Here is a 21,149-nt window from a genome sequence, read left to right as displayed (position 1 = left end):
AACCTATAATAGTATATTATTATACCAATTTTATAAGACGTCCTATTGTGGCACGAATGATTTTGGAGCACGACGAACGAGTGCTCCAATAGAATGAGTGCCACAATTAAGTCTTATAAAACGAGTGTAATATACTATTTTTTCTACTTTCTATTTTTGTTGTTTGTTTTTCTTTAGTTTAATTTATCAAAATCTGTTCAAAGGATTTCCTCTTAATTTTGTTAATAATTCGGGCTTTATCAATAAACGACTTGACGCTGTAGACAGATTACACACTAAATTACAGTTATGATTGATGACACCCAATCCAGCACTGCCAATAGAACTCCTAAAAATTTGCTAAAAGTAGTAGGATAAAAGTTCTCTTTGTCAAACTACTTTCGATTTCACAATAAACATTTTGTGAAACCAAAGTAGAAAAAAAACAACTAATACGAATACGAATTTTAATTTTTTTAAATTAAAAAACTACTAAAATCTGATAGTAAATTTTAAAATAATTATTCATCGTTTTGTTACGGAACGATTACCTGGTATGAAACATAGAAATATAAAAAAATAATGAAAACTAAAGAAGTTAACACAATAAGTTTGTAGCTCCAGATTTTTTAAAATATAACTTTAGGAATTTTTTCAACATTCTTCCCGTAATCTGCACTTGCTTCACAATAACGTACCACTGACTTGGTGCGCCAGTTTTTGAGCACCTGTATAATACTATACTATAATAATACAAAAAAATTCAAAATTAATCCACGGTTAATCTGACCATTGTCAAGTCTGTTTTGACAGTTTTGTTAAAATTTTATTATGGACTATTATTATTGTAATGAAACAAAGTATGAAGTGGTTAGTGCTATTAGTAATTTTGGTTGCATCTTAAGAGATGTCAAAAATAACCCATAAACAATTTACCCTCTATTACAGTCCATTTAATTCTAATTTTTAATTTTGTAAATCGGACCATCAATAAAAATTCTTCAGGGCCTTCTGTTTTTGAAAAATCACCTTGTATTTCAAATAGTGGCACCCAATGAAAATAGTGTACAACAAATCTTGCTTAATACAATGAAATTATAATACCGACTGAACCAAAAATAATGTACAAAATTCGTATTTTTGATAGGGGTCAGTTTTCAAAGAAATCCTGAAACAGGTCAATTTATTTTTTTAAGTGCTACATTTTGACACCATAACAACATTTATGATTATGAAGTCATTAGTTTTTGAGTAGTGACCTCATTTTTCCTTTTTCTAAATGGCAACTGACATTTTTGTTTACTATTTATGAAAGAATAAACCAAATTAAAAAAAGGTAAAATAACAAAAAAATTAAAACAAATTAACAAAGTTAAAAAAAGATATAATGTATTCATTATTGTAACGTACAGCTTGCACGACAAATAATGGCACAAATACGAGAGCCGAGCGGGCGAGGTCGGATCAACCCGATGGTCCTGAGAGCCGATCCAGCGTTTATCAATGTATTTATTAATAAATTTATTAATTGACGTAGAAGTTAAGAATATTGATGAAATTTTTCTCAAAAAATTTGTTCAGGGGTGTTCATCCTTTTGCTCTTGTTTAAGAGATAATTGTTTTTTGTTTAGTTTTCATATTAAGTGTTTTAATGTTAATTATTTAAAAAATACAAGAGGTAATTTTTTTAAACGGGCCACCCCGGATATCTAGAAATGTAAACAAAAACTTTGAAATACATCTATGCGATTCAAGTTGAGTCTAATAAAAATATTTTTTTACTGTAGTACGTAACTAAAAAATTAATAATCACACATAATTCCGCTATTGCTATTATAAAATAAATACTTTATATTTTTGTCTGTGCTTGTGAATTTATTTCATAATTTTTCTACAATTCCTTAGAATACTCATAAATGTTAAATAATTAATTAATATTAAGTCGCTGCAAAAATAGTAAATAACGTACCGTAAAAGGCATTTTTTTTTGGTCGCCAATGCAATATAGGGAAACCGAGAGTACCGAGGTTTCCTAAGCGTCCGAGACCAAAAAAAGAACTTACAGTTTGAAGTCAGTAAGCAATTTTTAGCAATACGTGCACAGATAAGAAAAAGTAAAACATTTTCTAAATGTATCTTTATGTAAAATCAATAAACATCAGATTGTTGTTAAATTAAAAATTAGTGTGGCGTTTGTTTCGTGTTAGGAATACAAAACACAAAACATCACTTTAAATCAACATTTATTGCAAAATTAACGCTTCAATACTGATCTGAATGTATTTCAAGTGACATACCTACGTTGGTATGTAATTCGGAAGTAAAGTTACCGTTAGGGGCGCCACTGAGCTAGGTCGAAAACAGTAACCATAAATGGCGGGAAAATGTTTATTCGGATATTTTGAGCGTTGTACGAATTTTGAGGCTTCACAATTATTACATTGCCAATGAGGAATGACTATTGTATCTTTGGTGGAAGAAACGAATGTTGACAAATTTAGAGATGACGAGGAAAATACGAATAACGATAACTTTTTGGTTCACTTTCTTTATTGGAAAATTATTACAAAGACATTAAAAAGCCTATTTTTGGCATAATTTACGTTTAAGTGTATTAGCAGTTGTTAATCTTAATTGTAGTTTTGTTGATTTATCGAAGTATTTCATGATTTTATCAGTGGAAAAATTCTAACCTAAAATTCACAAACTTCACTAATTCATTGGTTTCTTGAGCCCAATTTTGTGTTCGCTGTGATTCATTACTATAGTCTTTAATTAGACAACTGATTGATAATACTTTGTAATGAAAATTTAAATCTTTTTCACTTTTTATCCACTTTCAAATCCCAACAACAAACACTTACCACGAAAAACCGCAGAACCAAAGTCAGAGCTAGTATTTACCACCACGTACTTTTAAAGTGATTCTCTCCAATGTAAGCAATTAAACTATACACGCAAAATTGTTAAACAATTTATTAGATGTCAATTAAATGTGGAATTACGAAAATTTCGTTACTGTTTTCGACATAGTTCAAAAGTCATCACCAGAGGGCGTCTAGTTAATTTTATTTCCGAATATTTACTTATAGCCCACGGACTGTAAGCAAAATATTATTGCACGGTAACCATGGAAATTTGCACCTGACTAAAAAGTGCCGCTTACAATGAAAGATATTTCAATATTGTCATTGAATGATGACTTACAGAACGGGTATTGCTAAAAATACAAAAAGTTGATTTTCGCTGTAGCCAAAAGTAAGACCGCTCTGTTTTTTATTTCAATTTGTTTGATTGTTAGTTGAAAGTGGCAAGCCAGTATACTATAGCTTTTGAATACATCGGAAGATCAATTGATTTAAACTGTATTATTTCTTAAGTTATTTTAAAACAAACGACGCTTAAATGTTGTTTACTGCAAACATACTTAAAAAAAGTTATTAACCCAAAAAATAATAAGTAAACACTAAAAATGTTTGGTTATTTTTGTAACTTCGTCTGTTGTTTGTACACCCATTGAAAATTAAAAAAGTCTGCGCCCATTGTAGAAAGTAAACATCGTAGCAGTAATAAGAAACATCCAAACAACACACTGTTATCGTAACCTTCCACAATTAATAAATATTCATAAGCAATATCAAGCAAACAAAAATGTAATTTCTTCCTGTATTAGCTAATTCCCCTTCCACACAAGTATCTAAAGGAAATTAAGCTGTAGAGGTGGTATGAAGACATACCTTGAAAAATATCTATAATTGTTAAAGATATGAAGTTGTTTGTGACACTTGTATCTATTGTTTTGATGCTTTTTGTTTTTGCAAAATGCCAAGACCCGGGATTAAAAGGTAAATTAATTTTACTTATTCAAAATTATAATTAAAGTAATTAACAGGACACGCCAATTATGCCCTTGGGATAACACCATCTTGTGTGCCTTCTGGTTGTAGCAAACAATGCAAAGTTAATACAGCCGGAGCTTTTTCTGGTCTTTGTATTAATGGAAATTGTAAATGCTTCTATTAATGTAGTAGAAAACATGTCCAAAACTCGTATCAAATTGTTATAATTGTTTCCATTCTAAGGTTGGCACTAGAGAATCTCAAAATATTGTATAGGTACCATCCATCGGTGGACATAAAAAACTGGTACTAAGGTTACTCGCAGAACTTCCGAAGAGGAGCTGTTCAAACAAACGCTTGAACGCAAAATTTGTAATTGGATTTTTGAGAAAAGTAATAAATAAAATGTGTTCTTTACAACTGTATGATGTTCCCAAATTCAGTCATTACCTCACAGGTCAGTTTGTATCCCATTTTAGGTATTTGTAGCCGAGTTTAAACGAGTTAAAAATTTATTTAATTTATTTTTCTATTCAAAAAATTGTAAGTCCAAATTGCATGAAAAAAATATGGTGACCTTAGCAACAATATACATGAATTTGAAAAAAAATAGTGTCATTTAAAAATAAAATTGAAAAAATTTCAATTTTTAGTAATTTTAATTTTTTCATAAAAAATGATACTAAGTTTTTTTAATAATTTTTTATGGATTTTATAAAGGTTGTCCCAACGAGTTGTTAAAATCCATTATGGACCTTTAAATGTTAGAAAAGTATTTTTTGTCCTCTGCCGTAGCTACTAACTCCCTGCTTGACTTAAAATTATTTTCAAATATACAGGCTGTTTCTATAACGAGTTGCAATACAAACTTCGGTTTTTTTAAATAGAACAGCCTATATTTTTTCCATTTTTGGATCTAGCTTTTAAAGATAATTATTATGACCTAAAATTTTAGTGGTCGACTTTGCATAGTTTTTGAAATATTTTAATTTTTTTAACAAAAACACGCTTTTTTACTCAAAAACTAAGATTCCTAGAAAAGTGGGACTTTTATCACTTTAAAGAAGAATATTGAAACCTTGAGGAAATATTTTTTAGCTCACTGCAATCACGAAAATAAACAAGTTAAGAGGTTTGTTTAAAGCTGAATAACTTAAAATTTTAAATGGAACAACTTATTTTTGATTTTTGCATAAAGACTTTTAAATTGTCTATATAAAAACAATAATAGTTATGTGTCTGTTGTTCATTACTAAAAGATATTTAACTTTAAACATTAAAAAATCATTAAAAATTATTAACTAACGCATTTTTTAAGTCAAAAAGTGATATTTTAGGCTAATAATAACTTATAAAGGTTGAAAAAATATATTCACTTAGTTAGAGTAGGCGGTTTTATGTCTTTGTGATTGATAAACAAGTACAAACTGAGGTAAAAAATGTATCTTAATTGAATATTTTAACCGTCCAAAACATAATTATTTGGCCCTTCAGCTTGATTAATTATCACAGTCGGCCTTTTGATCCAAAATAAAAAACTAATAAGCCTACTCTAATTAGAAATTCAAATGAACAAAAGGAAATTTCTAGGTATGGTTCCACTCGGTGCCAATGCATATATCAAAATAATTTTTCCAACGATTGTAAAAACAGTCTCAAATAATTAATAACTATCACAACTAATAATACTGTTAGATTTTTTTGCAATAATTATTAACAATCTGAAAAATGACGTCACTAATGCAGCACACGGCTATGATCAATCGAGCAGTTAAATAAAAAAGTTGGGTGACACAAAAAATCATAAAAAATTAATTAAAAGAAAATTGTAAATGCGTTCTTATAATTTTTAATTCGACTATCTTTACATAAATATTTGCAAAAGGTTTTTCATAACAAAAAAGACGTGTCAACGACATTTACTATCTAATAAAAAATAAAACACAGTGGATTTAAGGATTCCCCTGGCTTGACCTCCTTTTCCTTCCTATATAAACTCGTCTCAAAGTTATTAGCCTTAGAATCCAAAATGAAGCAGTTCTTGATTATTGTTTTGCTTTTTGCAACCCTTTTAGTTTTTACAGAACCGGCGCAAATACTTGACCAAAAAAATGGTAAATTTATAAATTTTGGAAACAATAATTTCTACAGATGTTTTTCTAGTATTGAAAAGATTTTCTCGTGCTGCTATTAAACCATCCTGTGTTAATCGCCGGTGTACTGTAAATGGTCACTGCAGCGATTGTTGCTCTTTCCCTAATGTTGGGTGGTGTTTTCTTCAGAAATGTAACTGTATGTAGCGTTTTTAATAAAATTTATTAAGCGCTTGATACCTTATTTTTTCTTCCACTTTCAATAAGTACGAAACAGCTCGCAACTTTAGCTGCGACTAAACTTTCAGTTTTGTATTTGATTCGAATCTTTTAAATCCGCTAACTTCTTCAGGAGTTGAGTTCACAGTAACCGTTCCTGAATTGAAGATTGGAGATTTTCCTGTATTTTCATAGCGAAATCTTGACTTTTCAGAAGTTATTGTCGAACAACCAGACTCAAGCTTGTTCTATGTTAGCACTTTACTATTTACACCGCCGATCCCAAAATTTCTCATTTTTATGGAGAAAAGTACAGATAAATATCTTGAAATTATGCTTGAAATGTTCAAATAAATTTTCAATTTATGACAAACAATAGGGTAAGTCCAAGATAGATGGGCATAGAGGAGAAATGATCCAAGTTTATATTTATTTTCGTAATGATTCATGATTTAATTTACGATGCTGAAATTATTATGGTGTAAAAGATTTGGGCCGAGATGTTCGACAAACTACTGTAAAAAGTGTAAAAAGAGTGTAAGAAGATAAGTTATTTAAAAAAAATTGATTTGAACACTGTCAAAACTTTACATAATTAATTTTCAATACGTAGAATTTCACGTAATCTTATCACAGATTTAATTCGTACCTATTTATGATCACCGGCAACCAATATACGTTATGGTGCACAACTTTTTGTCAAGATTAAATGTACTGGAGTTCAAATACAAGTATGACCATCTTATTTCGACAAAAATGAAAGATGGACCATTCGTTTCTAAAAGATATCTAGCCATGTATTTATTTGTTTCAGCTGCAACGAATCGAACAGTTAAAAAGATCTAGATCTTTTTAGGTTTTGGGTCTAATCCTGAGGTCTAATCGAACAATATTTTTGTGTGTGGTTTTTGCAGATGAATCTTAAAGGCATAACAGCCTGATCCCACATTATAGCAAAGACTTTATTTTTCGTCTAATTTTTTAGTAATATATTTTTGAGCTAATAATAAAGTAGACTCACCTAAAATTATTTTCAAGTATACAGGAATTAGTTACAATATAAACTTATGTTTTTAAATGGCACATCGCATATTTTTGGATGTAGCTCTTAACAATGATGTTTAAAGACCCTGTTAAGTCTAAATACATGTTAGTTTCATTTGAAAGCTGTTTTTTTTAAGAATTATATCGAAAACCGCGCATTTGTACGACAAATAAGCTCGTAACTGAATAGAATGCATAAACGCTTATTAGTTTGGGCGTTCAGTACTATGACGAAATAAGTCCATTTTAACGAATTTGAGTTACGAAGGTCCAAACTTTGATGATATTTTGTAAATCTGTTTTATGTTGGAGTGACATTGTTTTTAGATAATGACTAAAAGACAATATAAACTGTACAATAACATAGTTAGAACATTGTAAAATTTGGTTTGAAAAATAAATAAATAAAGGTTAGTATAAAACGCAAATTGGAAGAATGAAGTACAGAATTTATTTCTTTAATTTTATTAGGACTAAGACCTGGACGTAAGTTCTTTTCAAACTAGAATTTCTTTAATTTTTTTAGCCCGTTAAAGTTTTTTTTCGAGCTCCTCCATGAGGATCTCAGTTATTATAAGAGATACGAGGTTGGTTAAATTAGGGCAAAGTTGTGAATTTTGAATTATTGGAAAAAAAACAAAAATTCGTAATTTTCGGTTTTTGTTTTTTCAAGCAAAAACCAAAAGAATTGGACGTTTTTCACTAAAATGTTCTTTGAGCAACTTTTTTACAAGAAATCTAAATCTGATATCACATTTTCCAAGACGTTCTTAATGTCAAAGTTCAACTTTGTTTTTTCTTATGGACGCCATATTTAAGACTAGTATTTTTGTAAAGTGTTTTTATTTCTGATTACAAAGATGTATCGAATTTTACATGCTGACCAAAATGGAGAAAAGAGCATTTTTGCAAAAACTGCTTTGAAAAAAACGCCAACAATTTTATTTTTAAACAAACTAGATTTTGGAACCTTCACATTTCCGTCGAGCTTACCAACTTAAAAACTAAGCGACATAATAAGCTAGAAGTTTAGGTATTCTTCGCAAAATCAAGACAATGTTATAAAAATTTTGCTCCCATATAAAAATAAAATTTTGCTTAATAAAACTGTCAAAATTTAGTTAATTAAACAAAATTTTTGGCATTTATTCCAAAGCACTCTTTGCAAAAACGCTTTTTTCAATTTTAATCAGCATGTAAGATTCGATTATATCATGTGACACATCGTTGCAATCAAAAACAAAAAGACTTTTCAAAAATACAAATATCGAATATGGCCTTCATATGAAAAACCAAAGTTAAGAGTTATAACTCTGACATGAAAAACGCATTAGAAAACGTCTTAATTAAAAACATCTAGTTCTTTTTGTTTTCGCTTAAAAAAATAAAAACAAAAAACTACGTTTTTTTCGATTAATTCAAAATGTGAAAATGACACATCAAATTTTCTTTTCAGATAATTGTTCAGCACAAAAATGCGCAACTTTGGCCTAATTTAACCGACCTCTTATATCTTATAATAACTGAGATCCCCTGGTGGAGTTCAAAAAACGCAGCGAGGAGTGCCATAATAGAGTAAGTGCGACAAAATGCTTTATAAACGAGATATAGTATTTTTTCTACTTCGTACTTTTTGTACCAAAAAATTAATTTCGAAATTTAGGGAATTTTGTGGGAGTTGACAACATTTGCGCGAAGACAGTGAAATGAAATTAATAATTTGGACCGTCATTAGTTTACTCGTACAAATGTATTCGGAAAATGCACAAGACGTTTTGTAATGTACCCCTTAACAAATACGTGCTTTTGTGGCAAATACGTCGAATTTGAAAATTGGTCTTAGGATAATGAGATCTCAAATTACTTACTTGCACTGGCGTTTGAAGTTATGTTAGTACATTACTCGAAGGGTGTTCGAAGGGGCTACATGTCAGGATTGGTACAAAAGCCTCTAAAGGTTCGTATTTGATTAATTTGATTAAATTATGCACTTGGAATAGGTGCCGATTGACACTGACAGTTCTCTCAGATAATTGTCAAATAACTAGGTTATCAACATTATCCGACTAAATTACCCTGGTTTTTAGTGTAATTATTATGGCACTCCGTTGGATATTACGATACGCAAATAGAGTATCGTAATGATCTTGATACGGAAACGAAGTAGAAAAAATAAATTAAGAGTCCGCAAAGTGTTGGTATGACGACTTTAAGGACGTGTCCTTTAAAATGACATTTTGCGGAGTCAAAGCAGTTTCCAGAGTAACAACCATTTTAGGGAGCGTGTACCAAACAAGTAGTACAGACTGATCCAGAAATACTGAGTCTGTTGGCAACACTGGACTTAAATTTTTAAGGATACCAATGGAAACCGCTTTCAGTTGTCAATGTGTTGCCAACAGACTCAGTAATTCTGGATCAGTCTGTACTTTCATCACTTTAAAGAAGAAAGTTCAATCTTTAATAAACATATTTTTTTGGCTCACTGCAATCAAGAAGATAAAAAAGTTTGTGCAAGTTAAGTAACTTAAAAATTTTAAATGGAACACCTATTATTTTATTTTCGCATCTAAAAAACTTTTAAATTGTCTCTCTAACCAATAACTTAAACCCGACTCCGGGTTTGTTTATTGATGTTTGCCTGACAAAACGTCAGCCAATATATCAGGATTTTACAGTAGTACCAATTAATTTAACAAACTTCATAATCTAATCTATTGGGAGGAAAATTTTGTAAATACTGTAACTCTACTGTAAATAAAAATTGACCTGTCTCGGAATTTTTTAATTTTTGTTTATTTCCTGAGATAATCAAGGTGGCTCATTTTCAAAAAATCATTCTGAATGTATCTATAAACCCTTTGCATAAACCAGTGATTAACAATCTCGACTATAACATGAAGCGAAATCAAAGTCAGATTTATTCTCGTTTGCATTGCAACATGGTAGGTGTGCTATACGAGCCTTGTCTTCGAAAAACTTGTTTGAGAGCAAGAATATGAGCAATAATTTACGTTTATCCAAAATTTAAAAATAACACAGGTGTTATCAGGCTATCACATTTCACGCGGAAATATCAGCGCACGTTAGCACTGGGGGAATATAAATAACTTCAACGTTTTATTACTTATTAGTCATAGAACATAGAATAAGAGAGAGAGCTTATTAGTCCGCAAAATGACAGATCGTCGACGGAGGTAGGAGAGCGCAGAGACGAAAACTCGTCACGGACGAGTCCAATCTTTAAATTAGGGATGTTGGCAGAAAACAGTGGCGTGGCGTGTATTTATATCTGTAGGGAATTCGTCTTAAAGTTTAACATTTCAATGTTACCAGTTATAGTAAAGATACCAGTAGAAACATTTTTTGCAATAAACGCGTTTTTACTCGTTACTCATTGTGTATTTTTATTTGTTCGACCTCTCTGCTTTGTATTTCTAAGAAATCAACGTGTATTAGCATTAGATATGATTTTTACTATTTCATCTTGCTATTATTGAATAGAGGAAATCGTAACTACTACAAATTATAAATCTCAAACCCTTTTTGGTCATAGAATAGTTTTTTGCTACGCCACTGCTCAATCTCCCCACTCGATGAAGTACGCATTGGCTCCGCCTATCGTGGTCGTTTACAGTTTCCAAGCTCTAAGCCTGTTATCACAGATTAGAGAGGTGATCTGTGCTGTTATTCTGTGCTTATTAGACCAGCAGAAACCATTGAATTTCCTAAAGCATTTAGTGATTGAGGGTGTTAAGTTGGTACACACAGTGCAAAATACTTAAGTTGGTAAATTAAAAAATGTACTTGAGTGTTTTGATCCATGTTTTATTTTCAGAAACAACGATAGCAAAGTTGTAATCCTCCAAAATGTCTAATAAAAAAACCTTAAATATCGTTGTTATCGGAGAGACGGGAGTCGGGAAATCAACGTTTATCAACATGTTCTCCACATATTTTAGACATGACGATATCGATGCTGCAGTTGCAGAATATCCAGATAATGTTCTTATACCTACGTTGGTGACAATTTACGATGAAAATGGTCAAGATTTAGAATTTAAAGTGGGTTCAAACAAAGATCAAATTCAGGAAGCAGGTTGCAGTGGCACTCAAACTGTTAATTCGTACTTGTTCAAATGTGAGGGAAGTGACTTTAATATAAATTTAGTGGACACTCCAGGGATGGGAGATACAAACTGCGTATCTAAAGACAATGAACACTGTGAAATGATTTTGAATGAATTGTCTGAATTAGGTGAAATTCATGCCATTTGCTTTTTGATGAGACCAACGAACACCAGAAATACCTTTTTCTTTGACTACTGTATTAAAGAAATAATGTCACGCTTACATAAATCAGCGTGCCACAACATGATTTTCGTTTTTACAAACACGAGGAGTCAAAATTATGAACCAGGAGATACCTTACCTGGATTGAAAAGAATGATAACAGCGATTAATGAAAGATTAACAGATGTAAAGATCAAACTGCATAAAAATACAAATATCTTTTGTTTTGACAATGAAAGTATTAAGTATTTAGTGGCAAAACACAATAATGTGAACTTAAATACCAAAGTAGTGGAGGACTATAAGCAAAGTTGGGATGTTTCCAAGAAAGAATTTTCACGGTATGTTTCATACTTTTACCACTTATATTGTATGGACTGTTTAGAAAAGAATGTAGGACTGAGGTGGTTATGGAATTTCAATTTGCCGCATTTAATTATTTTATTTCTGTGAAATTTCTGAAAAATACCAATTTTTATCTACTCAGGCAACCAGTAAAACCAAATTTTTCATATACTTTCCTTCTTTCCTGGAAAGAAACGGCAAATTTTTAATACCTACTACGATCCTATATTCATTTATACTCAGATTGTATTTTATTATGGTAATATTTATGTAGGCTCATTGAATACGTTAATACCCTGGAACCACATGATGCAAGAAACAGTGTAAGTCTAAATAAAACAAGAAGGTTAATTTCCGAAATTCTTAAACCTCTATCAGACATCTCTGATCTTTTACAAGACAATATACAAAATTTAATTAAGAACGAAGAAGAGATAAGCAAAGTAAGAGAAACGCAAAAAGATTTAGAAGATAAATTATACATCACTGAAACCGAATTGGAAATAATTCAGTTGGAAACACCAGCCAATATTTGTACCAATTCAAGCTGTGCCACGCAGGAAAATCAGGTATTTTTTAATGTAATTGTAGACAGGTACAGCCTATAATAATAGATTTTTAGAGTGAAGGTGTGCAAAAATGGCATTATAAGGAAAAATGTCATGAATGCCCTTGGGTGGGAAACCTAATAAAAGAAGAGAGTATTGGTCACTGGGGTCTTTGGTTTTGTTCCCAAATTGCATTTAATGGCACGTGCAAGAAATGCAACTGTTCAGCTTCACATCATATGATAATTTTTTATGAAACCAAAAAACATCAAAAAAGTGTGTTGGTACCTGTTGTTCAAAGAGAACTTGAATCCACAGAGAGTAAACTCGATGATTTTTGGCAATATATGCAACAAGTATCACAGCGAAAAGACGAGTTACAAAATGAGCTCGATTTTGCAGCACAATGTGCCGCAAAATTTGCAATTTTCATAAAAAAATGTGCGGTGGTACCTATAAATGATGCCTACGAAGGATATATCAGCCTTTTAATTAAACGGTATGAATCACTTCTACATTTTCAGGTATTTGTAAACTTTTTAACACTTTAGAGAGGAATATCAGGAAGAATCTGACAACCTTAAACTTGAAGTTCTTCGCCATATGCTACAAAATCATAGAGAATTGAAAACAAAATTTTTTGAGACATCAAATTCACTCCCAACATATTTCAGTGTTAGTTCCCAAAGTATCGAAGAAGACATCAAAAAATTGTACAGTTGTAAACACATTGGACCCAAACTAAAAGAAATCTCCGAAAAGAGGAATAAATGTATTGTAATTGCAGAAGAAACTGGCAGCAATAAAAAAAAACATTCTATTCGAATTTTTTTGGGGGGACTTACATTTAAACTAAAAAATAAAGTAGTAAGTTCTCTGAAAAGTTTAGGAGTTTATGGACAATATAATGGACCGAATGAAGCGGCCGAACCAGCCACTGAGGCCTTGGAGGCTGGAGATTTCCACTGAAGTTTCACTGTACAGTTCTAAATCTACTATTTAGTACTGTACTATTCTAAATGTTTTAAACATTTGCTTGTGTTTAACGTAAATAATGTTTATTTCTTGTTTAGAATCAAGTTCATTTTGTAATAACAATTTATTAAATAAATATAGCATGTGTAATAAAAATTCTAAGTTTTGTATGAAAAGTTCTCACCTTTCCTCGCACCTACAACGGGGGTTTCCAATGATTTTTTTATTTTTTTAAATTAAAGTTTATTGCAATTCTATTCAAAATGTGAGATTTCAGCGGCCTATTATTTGTTATTAATTTTCTTTGTTGGAGTATTTCATAAAAGACTCGCCAATTTATAAGGGGGAAAGATGAAATGGTACATAGAAAAAGTGTTTGTCTTGATGAGTTCTACCACTGCTTAAAATTAATGTACTTATTTCACTTACATCTTCAATAGTTACAGTATTTTACGAAAGCGCTGAAGGGTCACACACAAAAATCTTTTTAGACTAAATTGCCAGATACTAAGTCGGAATTGCCAATTACTAAGTCAGAATTGCCAGTTAGTAAGTCGGAATTGTCAGATACTAAGTCGCAGTTGCTAGATACTAAGTCGGAATTGTCAGTTACTAAGTCGGAATTGTCAGATACTAAGTCGGAATTGTCAGATACTAAGTCGGAATTGTCAGTTACTAAGTCGGAATTGCCAGTTAGTAAGTCGGAATTGTCAGATACTAAGTCGGAATTGCCAGTTACTAAGTCGGAATTGCCAGTTACTAAGACGGAATTACCAGATACTAAGTCGGAATTGACAGATACTAAGTCGGAATTGCCAGTTAGTAAGTCGCAATTGCTAGATACTAAGTCGGAATTGCCAGTTACTAAGTCGGAATCTGGCAATTCCGACTTAGTATCTGGCAATTCCGACTGACTAACTGGCAATTCCGACTTACTAACTGGCAATTCCGACTTAGTAACTGACAATTCCGACTTAGTATCTGGCAATTGCGACTTAGTATCTGGAAATTCCGACTTAGTATCTGGCAATTGCGACTTACTAACTGGCAATTCTGGCAATTTAGTCTAAAAAGATTTTTGTGTGTGACCCTTCAGCGCTTTCGTAGTATTTAGACCTTATTTTCATCAGTAAAATACATATTTTTGTCTTGGGAAATTTTTAGACAGTGGGAAAAAACAAAGTCCTATCCCAAGGGCATCTCGTGTCGGACTGACGAGATAGATTCATTCGACTTGTTTTCGGGAAATGTTCATAGCCCATATTAAAGCACTAGCCCACATTTACTTACTTTACTCTACGGTATCTGGATTTAAAAAAACAGTGCGGTAAAATAACAAGAAAATCTTAGGCTTTCAGAGACCCCGAAAAAATAGGTACATCTTGATAAATGAAGTTTATTAGTACTGAGAGAATCTAGAGGTGAATAAATCATCAGATCAAAATTTAAATTAACCCAAGAACGGTCTTCGACCAAAAAATTTTGTAGATTATTTGTGCGTTAGCTATATTCAGTTATACAAATGTATTAGTTGCTTCAAAACTATGTAAACGCCAACGTTGCATTTTACCAAATTATTTTTTTTAAATAAGGTTGTTAAAAAAGAAAATACTTATTAATAGTTAGATCTCTCTATAAAGTTATAAATTATATCAGCTATTAATTTTTAAAGTACATAAATAATTTATAACAACTTATTTTGAATAAAGATGCGACGTTGGCGTTAACATAGTTTTGAAACAGCTAATATTAAAGCTTAACACTGTAAAACGCTTATGTATAATGTAAATAACATTTAGTTGAGAACCGATTGTCTTAAATGCAAGAAGTGTAAGAAATTTTAACTCCGCAAGTAAAACAAAATCCGAAGCGCATCTTGCCAACAAAAACCCCAAAACATCAATTTATTAATGTTTCTTATCAAATTCAGCTCTGTTTTAATTCCGGCTAGTAGATACAATAAAATAAAAAAGTAATTATAAACATGTTTACTTACTTATGCTGATTAGGGTACTAATATATGATCGAAAATTTATCACAATTCAATATTCAATGTCAAGCCAGAGAGTTATTAGTTATTACATTTAAAATGAAAATCGCATATGGTGTTCTGTTTGTTTTTTTATTATTAATAGTAAGATTCGAAGCTTTTATCATAAACGGTGAAAAAACACGTAATTTAACACCAAATAAAAATACAGGTGGGTAGCAACATTTCTGCCGTATTTTCCCAATGAGTTGGTAATTTTTTTAGGAAATATTTTTCGTTTTAGAAGAAGTTTAATGTGCGACGTCCAATTATGCAGACTGTATTGTAAACTAAAAAACCAATATTTGTCCGGTGTTTGTAATAATGAAGGCAAATGCGAATGTGTTTAATTAACTATTTATTTTCATGTCCAATTAATTAAAATCTCGATTAATTCAAAGTTCAAGATCAATGTTATTACATCATGTATTGCAATCTGTGATGAATAAATAAATCTTTCGCGTAATTTGGTTACGCTTTGTGATTTTAATTATTACTGCAACGAATCGATTTGTAAATCCCAAAATAAAAGTAAAACTGAGAAAATCCCAGTTGTGAGTAAAAACACATTTTTCTGTGTATAAATATGTATCTGTAAACTAAAACGAGGATTTGTCAGTAGAGCCTTATCCACCATGAGGTCTAATTCTATACCAGTTTATTTACTCTTATTTTTTGTTTGTGTTTTAATGAGTGAAGGACTTCCTGTAACAAACAAAATAATAGGTAATTATAATAATACACTGGGTGGTGTTAGAAATGCTACGCCACGACAATAACGTTGTTACATTTCTACGTCTTTCAGTATAACTCGAGAAAAAACATGTGACAGTAATTTTTACAATTTTTAGATTCTGCTTTCCGATGTCCACAAATGATCAGGTGCCTCAGTTTATGCAAAAAAAGAAAAACGAATGTAATTCAGGTGAAATGTGGTTGTGGGTGTAACTACGTGGACAAACATCCACATCTGCCCGTTTGATACTTTTGCAAATTTTTGATTTTATTCAAGACTTTTATTTTTGTATCTTTGTAATAAACTTTTTATAATTATGCAAAAATATCCTTAATCAGCTAAGCTAACTGAAATGTACCTTTGTTCGGGGATTGACTTAATTCTGGAACAATGTTCAGACGTCATAAATCATTTCCTTTTTGTTAAAATAAAGTAATCATAGTTCATAATTTCACAAACTCTCAGAATTTTACGTAAGATAAGATTGCAGTTATTACACACGAATCTATTTAATTTAAATATTAGTCATAATTATTTCGCAAACAAAATTCAAAATTCAAAATAGGTACTACGACAATATTGATATACTTGACTCCAGTGCCATAAATCTTTCATCTCTCGTCAGTCGGATCAACGAATTTAAGAAAAATTAGAAGAGATCATTTTCTAATCCCAATCAATACTAAAAAACCTTAAACGAATTGCTCAATAATTTCGAAATCAATATAGAAATAAACAAAAAGCTTTTTTAAATTAATAATAGTCGATTACTACAAATACTTACACAAAATTGCTAAATTGTTTTTATTTCCATTTTAAGTCTTTGTAATACTGCAATCTAAAAAATACAAAAATACTTTGAAGAAACTTTACCCGAAATGATTAAATCAGATTAAGAATTTGACACGAGCAAAGTGATTGTTTTTATTGATAAGATTTACGACATTGTTCATTTTCACCTTTATTCCTGATAATACAGTTATCTTGAATTATTTAAACACTTGAGTCTTTTATATATCTTCATTCTTCCAAAAGTTCTAGTTAGAAAAAGTTAGTGCACAGGAATTAAAAATGAAAATTGTCCTATTGTTTTTCGCTTTGTTGGCGGTTGCTTTTGCCGTCCAAATCGACTTGAACGAAATCCAACATAAGTTACCACAGTAGATAGAGATAGCCGGTTCAAAAACCACCTCCACCTCCCTCTACTGCGCATGTGTGAAAATTGTGTCAGTCAGCCGCAGACGCAAGCGCGTAATCGCAGCTCGCTGGCCTGCGACCAGCTGGTCAGCCGGCCTGCGGCCGACTGACGCCATTTGTGATGATGCAAATATATTTATGTAGTATAATAATAATAATAATAATAATAATCGTCGCCATCTTGGAAGTTTGAAAGTCGGCGGCGGTCATTTTTGTTTAATGGTAAATTGGCGCCAAATTTAAATTATTTCAAAATTAATATTTGAAATTAGTCGGCCATGTTTGTTTGTTAAAAAAAATGGCGCCAAAATTTTAATTTATTTAAAAATTAATATTGGGTGTAATGTTGGTAGCGCCGATGTCGTCACAAATTCCGCCTAAATTCTCACGTTAGATGGCGCCACGGTCTGCAAACTTTTCGCTAGATGGCGCTGCCGTCAGCGCAGCCGTCAATCAAAGATGGCGCTGGCCTCCATTTTTTTTTTTAAACACACCCCCCGCCCGTTTGCGAATATGCAACCAAGAAAACAAGTAGTAGTAGTAGTAGTAGTAGCTTTTTGGGGTTGTGAAATTTTTGGTTTTTGGGGTTGTGAAATTTTGAATATATGATTTTTGAAATGTGCAATTGTGAATACATGAAGTATATATACAATACATGCTGTATTGAGTTAAGCAAAATATCAGAAAATCATCGCGCTTGTCACTAATAACTAATAAAGGAAAGTCATTATTTTATCGATAAGGAAAAAAAACCTAGTATATGTAGTTTTTTATTTTTGTAATGTTGTTTGCCTAACTTGTCTGTTGCGCACCAAGTTTATTTTGTTATTTGTTTAAAATATAATGCAAAAAAAGTTGTTGTTGTTGTTGTTCCTTCCATGGGGAGTCGAACCTCAGGTAGGTAGAGTGGATAGTGCTGTCTATTTTGGAAACCTGAAAAAAATCATAAATTAGTTTTTTAAATAGAGGTGAACATGACACTTACCAAAAAATTTTACATTAATCTTCGTGAACAATACGTTCGAAATTAAAAATGTGGGCATCATGTTCCTGATTTCCATTAGCTTGCTTACGTCCCATATAAATCAAATAAGATCCGAGTCCTTCCATTAGTGTCGTAATTATGGTATCATTCATAACTGCTGTTAGTCGTTTAGGTAAAAAAACTTTACCGACGTTGTCCAGATATGCTACCATCATAACCCCATGTTGTGTGTTTGCCTTGGTTAAATTGATGATTTTATATTTCTTGTTCACTTCCAAATCGTTGGCACTGACATATGTATCAGTATATTCACAGGCAGCAATTTTATTCAGATTTAATAGTTGATCAGCCATTACAGAATCCTTTGAAATTTAAATGCAAAAATACACAGCGGAGCACATACAACTTCTCACAAAGATAGTTTTAATAAAACTGGTGAAATGTGTAAAAAACGGAACTTTTATAATCAATTTTTGCGGTTAACAGATAACACGCTTTCCTAAAAAATAAAAATGAAATAAAATATGATTTAATACTAATTTTGTGGTTTACCTTATCGTAGGAATTTTGTGACGCACTTTTTGTTTGATAAAAATTTGATAAAAATTTTCCTAAAAAATTAAACACATTTTTAGCAATCAAATGTGGTAAACAAATTTAAAAAATTAAAGAATTTACCAAAAAAAGATTATTTATGTTGGTTTTAGAGAAGAATTCAGTAGTCTGAATCGGAAGAATTTGTGGATGAAGAACTTGTGCCGAAGTCAATATTTTCGATAAACTTACGATGCGTCTTTTTGGCACAACTTTTGTAGGTCTGAAGCTGAAATTAGATGTTTAAATTAGATGTTTAGAAAGAACGTTTTATTAAGTTGTAATATAAACTTACTGTAAACAAACACTGATGAATACACCAACTACACCAACTATCTTCTTCACGAGTATAATCTGTTAAATTTTCAACCAGGACTGCATTGTGTGTAATAATCTTTTTAAAAGATAATTTTTTCAATTGAATTAAGATGGGTTCTCGCGGACAATTAATGTTAAATATAGATAAAGTTTTAGGTCCCGCTTGTATGACACTCTTAGTAAACTCATCATATTCAAAGTAATTATTTTCATTAAAAAAGTACAGCTTTCCGTTTAAATATCTAAATGTCCTTGTTATTTTATTAGGAACACCTTCAAATAATTCGTTTGTTAAACCAGGAACATTATATCCAGAGATGCAACTAGATAATGTAATATATGTATTATCTCTGAGAAAAAGATAAATACCACCTGAGTAAGTTGTTATCGCTGCCGAAATTGGACTTGATATTTTAAATTCTTCGCTTATAGATTTCGGATAATTAGTTTTAAATCTAAAAGTAGATAATGAAAAAAATATAAACTTCAGCTTTTACAATAATTACTATATCATCTGTTGAGGGTTTATGATAAATTGTTGTAAATTCTTCAAAATCTTTTGGTAAAAAATGTTAACCGCCCAGTAATTAATTAAGGTTTTGGATATGAATTTTTACCTATTTCAATTAAACAAATCCACTTTTTTTATAAAAGATGTATAAATGTGTTTTAACTATTAGAAATGTATATATTGTTTGTAAACTATTGGATATAAATTTTTTGGGGAAAATGATTGTAACGATAAATTAATAATCAAATACAACTGGATATTTATAAAATTTTTGATTCATAAATTTACAAGAAAAAAACGTTAGACAGGAAATAAGATAACAAAAATAATCAGAATGAATATTATTTTTTATTATACATAAAACAAACTACATACTTAAACTAAAAAAGTCATACACCTAAATAAATTTTTAATTGCAGTTTTTAAGCCAAACCTAACGCTATGAACATCATAAAAAACGCTATGAACATCATAAAACGATCCAACATGTATGAGGTTTAATGTACCCATACCCAAATGTCAATTATACCCCGCTCCTCATCGGTGTCTATCGCGGCGGTCAAGCGCCCCACGGTAAAAATATCAAAATAACCTCCAAGGGATGGGGGCGGTTCCAGTCGCAGATAGATGTTAATAAGGGAAACCCACTCGAAGGTGCCCGCGGGAATTTGGGTGAGGAGGTGGTCCACCTCCTCTTCGGTTAACCCAGCGTGGTTAACAACCAAATCTGGGTTATAGTCCCCATAGTAACCTGCGGGATGTTCTGTAACAAAAGAAAGAGAAATTTAATAAATAGATTACATTAATTTATTAAGACTGATGATGAAGTGTTGTAATTAAATTTCAAACAATTGATTCGGAAAAAATTTAAAATAAAATAATGTAAAAATTATTTCTACTTACTAGACATGATGGTTGTGTTGACTGTTGATATTTCAATAAAAATTATTTCACACACTAAAAGTTGATCCCTTTATACTTTTTGTAATCTTAACTAGAGTGGAGAGGGCAGGTTAATGAAGTAGGAGAAGGAAACGAGATTAAAACTTTAAACGTTTATTTCGGTAAATTCTGAATTACATAATTATAAATAAACCGTACATTATTAAGACTACAGATACATATTTTAGTTTTTAAGTAATGATGCATACATAACGGAAGTTGTGGTTGCAATTTTGGACAAGAGTTTGCTTCCTCCAAATTGATGATCCTAGGGTAAAAGTCCTTTGAATCGAAAAATTGTCTTAAAAAATCCTCTTTAACGCTTCCTTTTACGTAAATAATATCGATAACATCATCGATAATATTTTCTTCTAGTATGTTATAAATATTTTCATAGTCGATATTTCCACTGTTGTAACGTAATAGATGATGATTTAATTCTAAATATTTCACTTGTTTTTTTACATCTGCACTTAGTTGACGAAACGGCACCGGTGATTTA

At 31.1% G+C, this 21,149-nt stretch overlaps 1 protein-coding gene and 4 long non-coding RNA genes across 9 annotated transcripts; 3 read left to right on the top strand and 2 right to left on the bottom strand.

Moving 5' to 3' along the window:
* The first annotated feature begins 3,577 nt into the window (after window positions 1–3,577).
* Window positions 3,578–6,148, top strand: LOC107398652 (uncharacterized). Its single transcript, XR_001575449.2, has 3 exons — window positions 3,578–3,824; window positions 3,872–5,932; window positions 5,982–6,148. It is a non-coding gene; the product is annotated as an uncharacterized LOC107398652 (long non-coding RNA).
* A 4,646-nt stretch (window positions 6,149–10,794) lies between these two features.
* On the top strand, window positions 10,795–13,491 carry LOC103314736 (uncharacterized). 2 transcript variants are annotated; one of them, XM_008201478.3, is made up of 5 exons: window positions 10,795–10,959; window positions 11,013–11,808; window positions 12,087–12,381; window positions 12,435–12,859; window positions 12,912–13,491. In XM_008201478.3, exons 2-5 carry the CDS (start codon window positions 11,045–11,047, stop codon window positions 13,327–13,329), a joined length of 1,902 nt encoding a protein of 633 aa, XP_008199700.1. In that variant the 5' UTR covers window positions 10,795–10,959; window positions 11,013–11,044; the 3' UTR covers window positions 13,330–13,491. The 2 variants fall into 2 exon arrangements, with proteins under 2 accessions (XP_008199700.1, XP_008199699.1); XM_008201477.3 differs by having other exon boundaries at window positions 10,795–10,963.
* A 1,859-nt stretch (window positions 13,492–15,350) lies between these two features.
* On the top strand, window positions 15,351–16,417 carry LOC103314737 (uncharacterized). Of its 2 annotated transcripts, XR_010332936.1 has the most exons (4): window positions 15,351–15,536; window positions 15,590–15,918; window positions 15,987–16,090; window positions 16,216–16,417. It is a non-coding gene; the product is annotated as an uncharacterized LOC103314737 (long non-coding RNA). The 2 variants fall into 2 exon arrangements; XR_511741.3 differs by having other exon boundaries at window positions 15,590–16,090.
* LOC135265325 (uncharacterized) lies at window positions 15,706–16,998 on the bottom strand. Its single transcript, XR_010332940.1, has 2 exons — window positions 16,885–16,998; window positions 15,706–16,069 (listed from the first exon to the last, which is right to left on the bottom strand). It is a non-coding gene; the product is annotated as an uncharacterized LOC135265325 (long non-coding RNA).
* Window positions 16,999–18,054: 1,056 nt separating this feature from the next.
* On the bottom strand, window positions 18,055–20,623 carry LOC135265322 (uncharacterized). 3 transcript variants are annotated; one of them, XR_010332934.1, is made up of 5 exons: window positions 20,609–20,623; window positions 18,961–20,468; window positions 18,835–18,893; window positions 18,283–18,781; window positions 18,055–18,230 (listed from the first exon to the last, which is right to left on the bottom strand). It is a non-coding gene; the product is annotated as an uncharacterized LOC135265322 (long non-coding RNA). The 3 variants fall into 3 exon arrangements; XR_010332935.1 differs by having other exon boundaries at window positions 18,835–19,105; window positions 19,172–20,468; XR_010332933.1 differs by having other exon boundaries at window positions 18,835–20,468.
* Window positions 20,624–21,149: the final 526 nt, after the last annotated feature.

Source organism: Tribolium castaneum, chromosome 2 (assembly GCF_031307605.1).
Source record: "Tribolium castaneum strain GA2 chromosome 2, icTriCast1.1, whole genome shotgun sequence".
Lineage (NCBI taxonomy): Eukaryota > Metazoa > Arthropoda > Insecta > Coleoptera > Tenebrionidae > Tribolium > Tribolium castaneum.
The sequence above is the reverse complement of the archived record's forward strand: the minus strand, read 5'-3'. Positions and strand labels throughout refer to the sequence as shown.

Coding starts and splice junctions, on each gene's coding strand:
- LOC103314736 (XM_008201478.3), top strand. CDS start 11,045: ATGTCTAATAAAAAAACCTTAAATATCGTTGTTATCGGAGAGACGGGA. Junction 11,809..12,086: donor TCCAAGAAAGAATTTTCACG/GTATGTTTCATA, acceptor ATATTTATGTAG/GCTCATTGAATACGTTAATA. Junction 12,860..12,911: donor ATCAGCCTTTTAATTAAACG/GTATGAATCACT, acceptor TTAACACTTTAG/AGAGGAATATCAGGAAGAAT.